At 42.8% G+C, this 9,225-nt stretch overlaps 1 protein-coding gene across 1 annotated transcript; it reads left to right on the top strand.

The window, feature by feature from the left end:
- Window positions 239-1,639, top strand: LOC8083604 (U-box domain-containing protein 21). Its single transcript, XM_021452040.1, has one exon. The coding sequence runs from the start codon at window positions 239-241 to the stop codon at window positions 1,637-1,639; it is 1,401 nt and encodes a 466-aa protein (XP_021307715.1).

The following is a 9,225-nucleotide window of genomic DNA, read 5'->3' as shown; positions in this document are numbered from 1 at the left end:
CCACCACCACCTTATTGCCTTATTGGATAACATATTAACGCAAGTGGCACACGAGGGTCGTAAATGTTAGAGCAATGATTTAACATATGGCATCACATTTTTTTAGTGATGATATGAAATTTAGAAATTGGCACCTAATAACTACGTAATTGGAATGGCCTCCATTACTAAAGTCCTTCACTGCTCCATTCCCCGGAACGCTCACCCACTCACTATTCAGTCTCCACCTTGGCCGTCCATGTCGTCCCAGCAGCAGTTGTGGACGGCTCCCGCCAAGGAGGAGGCTCCACCGCCACCACCACCACCGCCGCCGGAGTTCCTGTGCCCGATCACGCTAGACCTGATGCAGGACCCTGTCGCGGCGCCCACTGGCATCACCTACGACCGCGCTGCCATCGAGACCTGGCTGTTTTCCGGCGGCCAGCGCACATGTCCGGTGACACACGGCGACCTCAGCGCGGGAGACTTCGTCCCCAACCACACTCTCCGCCGCCTCATCCAGGACTGGTACGCCACCAACCGTTGCTGCAGCAGCGTCGACCGGGTCCCCGCCACGCCCGAGGAGGCCGCCGTCGCCGAGCTGGAGGGCGCCACGCGCGCAGGCGACGCCGAGCGGTGCGCTGCCGCAGCGCGCGGGGTCCGGCGACTCGCCTGGCGGGCGGCGGAGCAGAACCGGCGCCGCGGCCTCGAGTCCGCCGGCGCGGCGCGCGCTCTCGCCGCGGCGTTCACGTTCTTTGCGGCCACCGCCGACGATGCTGCGGCCGCTACTGACGACGTCCTCGACGTCGTGCTGGCAGCGCTGGTTCTCGTGATGCCGATGGACGAGGCGGCCATCCTGGCCGTGGGCTCGTCGAGCGCGTCCGTGGCGCGGCTGGTCGCCGTCGCCGCGAACGGCGACCTGCACAGGAGGCTGCAAGCCGTGGTGGTAATCAGAGAGATCATCTCGCTCTCAGCTTACAGAGATACGACGACCGATCTGAGCGCGAACGCCGAGGCCATCGCCGAGGTGCTGGTGAAGACGATCAGAGACGGCATCTGCCAGCCGGCAACCAGGGCGTGCCTGGTCACGGCGTACCACCTCGCGTGCACCGGCGGCGAGAGCGCCGCGGCGCGTCTCGCGGCGGCGGGGGTCGTGACGGTGCTCGTGGAGCTCCTCGTGGACGCTGACAGGAGCACGGCCGAGAAGGCTCTGGCCGCGCTCGACGCGGCACTGGCGGCGTCCGGCGACGGCAGAGCGCGTGCCCGTGCCGACGCGCTCGCCATGCCCGTGCTGGTGAAGAAAATGTTCTGCGTGTCCGACGCGGCCACCGCGCTCGTCGTGTCCGTGCTGCTGCGCATCTGCAAGAAATGCCCGGGAGACGGCGAGGAATGCCCGGGAGACTGCGCATCTGCATCTGCAAGAAATGCCCGGGAGACGGCAATGGCGGCTAGGCGGCACGCCATCGTGGAGGCGCTGCAGCTGGGCGCGCTCCAGAAGGTGCTGTTGCTTCTGCAGGTTGGATGCAGTGGGGAAACCAAGGAAAATGCCGCTGAACTGCTGAGGTTGATGGTCAGGTACCAGGGCAGAGAGGAGTGCTGCGTCGACGCCATGGATTTGAGAGGGATCAAGAGAGACACTACTGCAATTTTGACAGGATAGTTAGTTTTCTGTGAATATAATATATATGGCATAAGAAAAAAGGTTCATATGTTATTAGCTATATATAGGAAACATGTCGTATACGTATATATATCACAAAGGAAGTTGTACATAATAAATATTGTAATAGCTAACAAATGTATGCTATTTAACCTAGAACTGAAGACTACAAACTCTGCATGATTCTAAACTTAAGTGAATCAAAAATATCAAGTCATAGTCCTACCCCGTGGAAAACCTGAGAAATCCAGCTTCTTGTGTAACATGGGAAAAATAAATGAAAAATTATAATTAAACACCCTCTGAAACTAATTGGGTACGAAATGGACAAGCATTTGCACGATTGCTGCCTGAAGCGTTCATTGGCACGGTTCCTGTCATCCTATATGTTTGTCCTTACTACCGGAGCATTTGTTTTGTTTTGTTTTGTTTTGTAGTGGACGGCATGAGAATTGCGGTGCCATATGAAACATAAATTAGAATAAAACAAAAAACACGGCAAAGAGAGCCTTTTGTCATCCTTGCATGTTGGTAAATCGTAGGTATTGACATATTGTGAGTTTTTCATCAAAGATTTCAAGAAGTACACATGCAAGTTTATTTTTTTTCTTTTATTTTGCGATAGGAAGATATATAAGATACTATTATTTTCTTGAAAGTCCAGTCCAGTCTCAGTAAGCGGAAAGTTCAGTTGTTCCAGTCTAGTATGCTCATCACAACAGGCATCCGCATCATCACTACCAGACTAGCATTAAACGGTGTTTTCAGGAGACCGTTTACGTACGACATTTTCAAGTACGTGGAACATAACGACGGATGTTGTGTTCTTCGTTCAAACAAAATGGCTTGGAATAGTCCGCTAAGAATCCAGTCAATGGCCATGCACGTCATCACATCAACATCCACTTATTGTTCCTTTTGTTGTGCATGCTGCCAATCAAACTAGATCCTTTTTGTCCTATACGTGCCAAGTTGTTAGTATTCTTTATCAAAACTTCTGAACCATTCGACTACCGCTGTGAGTCTGAGCGCATAATCCTTTTTGAATTTTGATTGAAAGATACAAAAACTATGGTCATTATAAAGAGGCAACTAAACTCTTCAGTTTTTGCTGAAAACATCACACATGACCCATGATGATGAGTGATAAAAACATAATGAACCACCAAAGTTTTGGTGAGGAAGTTAAAGCACGTTACCATATATGAAACTGATAGATTAGGGAAAAAATAATAAGGCGAGCTGTACAGTCATAAGGTTTTCTTAAAGCTGATTCATTGAACCCATTCTGCACCCGGCCAGTCATCAAGAAGAACAATTCAAACCAGACGAACACCATTGCTCATCGCGCACGCTGTATATTCCCATCGTTACATTATTGTACATGCCCATCCAACTGGATTCGGTTTGTGCCCAACAGTTTCCAATTTGTTAATCTTCTAGTACCTCTGAACAGTTGAACACAACCATGTTTGATTGATAGAAAAAAATTAGTATAACCACCTCACCTGCCTCGCTCATTAATTATATTGTGTAAAGTTACTACAAAATTATTTCCTACTTCCAGGGAGCAGTTACTCTCCCATGTCTATATCTCGGCTGATTGTTTCTGCAGTTGATGGCTAATTTGTTCTAAGAGAAAAATATTATTCCGTGACTGAAAATTAGTGGCTGATAAGCTAAACTTGTCAATGAAAATAATTTGATTTGGTATGAACTAGAACTGTATTATTTTCTGGATTGGAGAGTATATAACTTCTATTAAATATGTTCTCACACCGTGTTGGTGCAAATATGTGGTTCTGAAATCAACAGCTTCTGTTATTTTCCTCAACAAGTACTGAATCACCTACTCAAAGCGTTGGTTAAGCTTTTTTTTAGAAGGTTGGTTAAGCTAGTATTTTCTGAGTCAATTTTTACGGCCTGATGGACAGAACAGACATGCACTTTCATTTCTTTTCCTGTCTTATTATCCCCGTGTATATCCTGGCCTATACGGCTATACCTGGACATTATTTGTCATTGTCACATATTGTGCATTAGTCTAGAAGAAGCAAAGTTCGTCAAGATCCTGAAATTGAACAACACTGCCTTCCCTTTTCCAAATTGATAAAAAGAAAAGCGCGCATGCATTGCCGCATTGATTCTAACAACAGTACTAGGTTACTACTTTATTTGTTCCCACATTCGAACTCTGTAATAATTGGACTGATTCGTCACTACGGCAAACTCGCGCTTTGCCGAGCGCCCGACCTTTTGCCAAGTGCAGGGGACAGGCACTCGGCAAAGACTGGCCTTTGCCAAGTGCCACGTTCGACATTCGGCAAAGACCTTCTTTGCCGAGTGTTATTTTGGCACTCGGCAAAGAACACTCTTTGCCCAGTGTTTTTTTTGACACTCGGCAAAGATCTTCTTTGGCGAGTGCTAAAAAAACACTCAACAAAGAAAATTTCAAATCAAATTTTGAAGGTCTTTGCCGAGTGCTAAAAAAACACTCGACAAAGAAAATTTCAAAATCAAATTTTGAAGCACTAAACAAATTCAAATCAAAAAGTTTTGAACTACAAAGTTGTATAGCTTCTCAAGATCTATAATATTTATTTTGACCATTTCTTCATTTGACAAAATGAAAATAAATTTGTTCACAAATTTTATATCTCTCTTATAGTTCTAGGTTCTAGGAAATATAAGAGAGATATATAAGATTTGTGAAAAATGATAGAATTACCGTGTCAAATGAGCAAATGACCAAACAACAAAAATAAACTTGAAAAGTTATGAAATTTTATAGTTGACAACTTTTTTATTTGAGTTTATCTTGTCATTTCAAACTGTGTCTTTATTTAAAAATTTTTAAATTTAATTTTTTAAAATTACCTCAGATGAAAAAACTACCTAAATAAACTTTGTAGGTCTTGAAAAGTTATGAAACTTTGTAGTTGATAACTTTTTGATTTGAAATCATCTTGTTATACAAAAACTACGTTTACATTTCTCAAATTTGAAATTCAAATTTTGTAAACGACCTAGGATGGAGAAACTCCCTAAATAAAAATTATAGAGCTGAAAAAGTTACAAAACTTTGTAGTTGACAACTTTTTGATTTGAAATTGTTTAGAGACTCAAATAATCAATTTATATGTGATTTGGTATAATATATGAGGAACCAAAATGAAATATAGTTACAAGTGATGGTGTAGTGCAGTGAATAAGGAGTAAAGTGCTTGTGAGAGAGGTTCTAGGTTCGAATCTCAGATGCAGTAAAGTTGCAAATTTTGTTGGTAAAAGTGGGGAGATGCTAGCTGATGGCAGCCCTCTCCCTAAAATTTTTTCTTATTTTTTGGGATTTTTTCGTTTTTGTCTTTGCCAAGTGTTGATCTGGCACTCGACAAAGCCTTTGCAGAGTGTCTGACACGTGGCACTCGGCAAAAAATCCCTTTGCCGAGCAGCTTTTACCGAGCAGGCGCTCGGCAAAGCCTTTGCCGAGTGCGAGAGGGGCCTTTGCCGAGTGCCCGAGCACTCGGCAAAGTCTCATAATCCTGTAGTGTGTGTAAATCTTCATTTGTTTCATCAGTCATACATTTGGCCTAAGAATGTTGCAGGCTTGTTACTATGAAAAAAGGTAAAATAAGCTGAGACAATGAATTAAGAGAACACCTCGTACCCCCTTAGTCTGGTGACATTTTATATAGAGAGAGACTAAAAATGACTTGTGTTACATGTTACATGACCAATGTGAATGTGAATCCAACACATATGTATGTCTAAAATAATACTTGCCTGCAGCCTCAGCAGGAGAATAACTGCACAGGTTAGCCTTGATCATGATATGTGCGCGAACCGTGAGAAGAATGGACATGCAGCACACTCGAACTTGTCCTAAAGCTACCTTTTGACAAACAAAGTGAATTTCTATGTAAGTATGCTTTGTGTGACTTTTGTATCTTTACTGTAATGCTGAACGCAAACTTTGCACCATCAATAATACCATTTGCACTTTACTAATTCATGGCTCCATGCCTCCGTCATATTGGACCAAGGGATTATTAGCTACTGCCACTTATGTGCTCAACACACTAGTACAGAATTGCTCAAAGCCAGCGGTGGAACATAATTTTTACAGACGGTTTTAATTAAAGAACGCCTGTAGAAAGAAATTGGCTTACCCGACCACAAAACCGCCTGTGAAAATCAATTTTTACAGGCGGTTTTCCTAACAAAACCGCCTGTAGAAATCATGTATTTCTACAGGTGGATTTCTTAAGGAACCACCTGTAGAAATCATATTTCTACAGGCGGTTTCTTAAGAAATCCGCCTGTAGAAATACATTTGAACTTGAATTTTTTGAGCTTTTCAAATGACCTCGTTTGAAAAAACCGTCAAAATGAAAGTTGTAGATCTTGAAAAGTTATGAAACTTTGTAGTTGATAATTTTTTCATTTGAAATCATCTTATCATTGAAAACTACGTTTGAATTTCTCAAATTTGAAATTCAAATTTTGTAAATGACCTCGGATGAAGGAACTACCAATATAAAAGTTGTAGATCTTAAAAAGTTGTAAAACTTTGTAGTTGACGACTTTTCCATTTGAATCCGTTTAGGGCCTCAAATAATCAATTTATACTTGGTTTGTGATAGTATGTGGGGAACTAAACTCTAATCTAAACATAACTGAGTGGTAGAGGAGGGTACGCGCGAGGGCGAGGTCTCAGGTTCGAATCCCACCGACCGCGTAGCACGCGATTTTACGCGAAAAAATGCGCGACTTGCGAATAGCCAGTGGGCCTTCCCTGTATTAAAATCTTTTTTTTTTCCTATTTTTAAAAACCGATTTCATATTTATATTTTCTGGAAAAAGATTTCTACATACGGTTGGCACAACTGAACCGCTTGTAGAAATGCATTTCCACAGGCGGTTCTCAGTTACCCGCCTGTGAAAAAATTTATTTCCACAGGCCACCAAATACAGACGGTTCGCTAAACCGCCTGTAAAAAAGGGTTACCAACCGCCTACCTTTGTGTACTAGTGACAGGAGACCGTCGTGAACTCCGTTTCGTTTCAGCTCCTCTACAACACATGTACACCGGTCATTGAACGCCAGTTGCTTGACCTGACACCTGAGTTATAAATGCTTAAAATTTGTTCCATGACTCTCAAGATTTGGTTCGATATTTATTTCGGAATAGTCCACAAATTCTATACACAGTTGTTCCATGCATATCAAAATACTTTAAATTTGTAAGATATATTATTAACACTTGTAGTATTACAGGCCAGGCATTCATTTCACATACTTTTTGTGTATTCAAAATAATCCATCTTAACATACTAATGTTGTAACTACCTCATATGACAGAAGTGCATTACTTCAAACACTCACAAATAATAGTTCTTGTGAATTGTGATGTGTTTTCTCATCAACTCAGGAGAAAAAACTAAAACTAATTGGGGTTGTGGGTTCATCGTAACTAATTGATGTCAGGGATCCACAAATATGTACTCCTAGCGTCCGTGACCTTACCACCTGCCTTTTGTTTTTCTTGCACATTCATGCACCGTGGATGGTGGATATCGACGTTTTGTCAGTTTATCATCGAAAATCTTTCAACAAATACAAGCTTGTATTTTGTATTTTTAGTACATGGTTTATGGAATATCTTCCAGTTTCTATTCTTTCAATGTTCCATCCGATTTTAGTAAGCGGAGAGTTCAGTTTTGGTCTATATGTTTTTATCTGGCACCCATCAGCATTATCAGCTATACTACTGTGCCATTGATAGATTCTTTTGCTGTGCTATTCACTATCGTCCATAAAACAGTGCCTTTCGTGAGGATAAGAGTACCACATTAGATATCATGGAAAATGACCACCGAGGTTCCTCGTTCAAACAAGCGAGCTTGGATTGGAAGAATAGTCCGCAAATTCAGTCAATGACAGCAGCCTCGCATCAACATCCACTTATTGTTCCTATTGTCGTACATGCAAGTCCACAACCGGACACGGTTTGTACTATCCTTGCGATTCACCAATACCATTGTGAAGTTGTAGACACTACCAGGTCTGAGTGAAAAGAAAAAATTTGATAAGAAAAACGCTAGGAGGTTAGAATTATTGGTTGTAATTGGATGATATATATGTACTCAGCCTCTTAGCTAGGCGGTACTCCATAGATTTACCTGATTTGGATTGGGGTCCACCCTTTTAGAGTGCACGGTTATATCTTGATTATATTGGATTTACTAACCAAAGAATACACATAGAAGTAGAACAACACCGAGGAACAATGTTTTTCTAATGAGGTTTGCCCATGTGCCTACATCCTTGAGGCATGACTACATGCACTACTCCACATATAAAAACAACAGCTGCACGAGGAACCAGTAGCCCAATCGTCTCATAGATATAACAAGGATTGTCTTATACTCTAGGAGATTGACTCTAGCTTTACCTTAACTCCTAATACAAGTCCTAGCATAACCTACCCATATTGAACACATACCTAACAGACTCCATCTTGAAGTTGTCCATATGCGAACCTTCAGGCTTGAGCCATCTTTACCACTGCTTAGTATGAGCAGCCTCATGAGGCTGATCCCACATCCGCACTATCACCACGACAGAACACCATCATAGTTGCATTGTCATTGTATTCATGGCTCCACCTTCTGCCGCACACGTGCACCCCAAATCGCCCAGCAGCCATGGGCAGAAGGTCGCTTTCGCTAGAACTCTTAAGATGAAATGTATGTCCGTTCGAGGAAGAAGACAACTTCGATTCACGAGTAAAGGCGAACCAATATTACTCGACCTTTGGGCCTTGTGGGCTGTGCTTGTGCTGGAAAGTATGGTCATTTGGGCTTTTTGCCCTTAGAGAATTGGAGTTTACACTACGACATTTCAATGTCATAGTTTGTAAGTCCATCTGTTCGTTTTGTGTGGATTGGGGTCTGTCCGTTTGTTTTCCATCCCGAAGCCAAAAAGCAGCACGAGCCAGCAACCCTTTGTGTTGATCGTGACTTGCTGAGTTCGCCTCTGAACTGGTACTAGCGACGACTATAGAATATACGATGATTAGATGAACTGCTAGCCCTAGTCGCCTAGTGCCTGCTCCTGCAAGTCTGCAGCCCTCCCAAATTGCCCTGGTTCAATTTTACTTGCAGTCCTACGCAACTCCACCCAAATTTCCCTGATTCAATTTGTGACCCGCCCTCTGCAACTCCGCCAAAGTCTGCAGCTCGGCACAGACACAGAGAGTAAGGGGCTGTTTGGATAAACTAGGTCTAACAACTAGTCCTATTAGAGCGAACTAGTGAACTTACAACTAGTCCATGACTAGTGACTAAGAATTAATCTGCCTATTTGGATACTTAGGGACTAAAAAATAGTCTACCAGTTGTTAGTCCTATGGATAAGGCTCTCTAAAACTGGATATTCCCCCTCTGTTGTTTGTTGTTTATTCAGTTTTTTTGTTATCAGTTAATTTGGTTGGTTGATTTTAAAGCACACTAAATTATTAAATCAATATGGAACCAAAAGGAAAGGGCACAAGAAAGGGAAATGCCAAAACTAGAGGTACATGTTG

This window comes from Sorghum bicolor, chromosome 1 (assembly GCF_000003195.3).
Source record: "Sorghum bicolor cultivar BTx623 chromosome 1, Sorghum_bicolor_NCBIv3, whole genome shotgun sequence".
Lineage (NCBI taxonomy): Eukaryota > Viridiplantae > Streptophyta > Magnoliopsida > Poales > Poaceae > Sorghum > Sorghum bicolor.
This window is presented reverse-complemented; position numbering and strand designations above follow the sequence as displayed.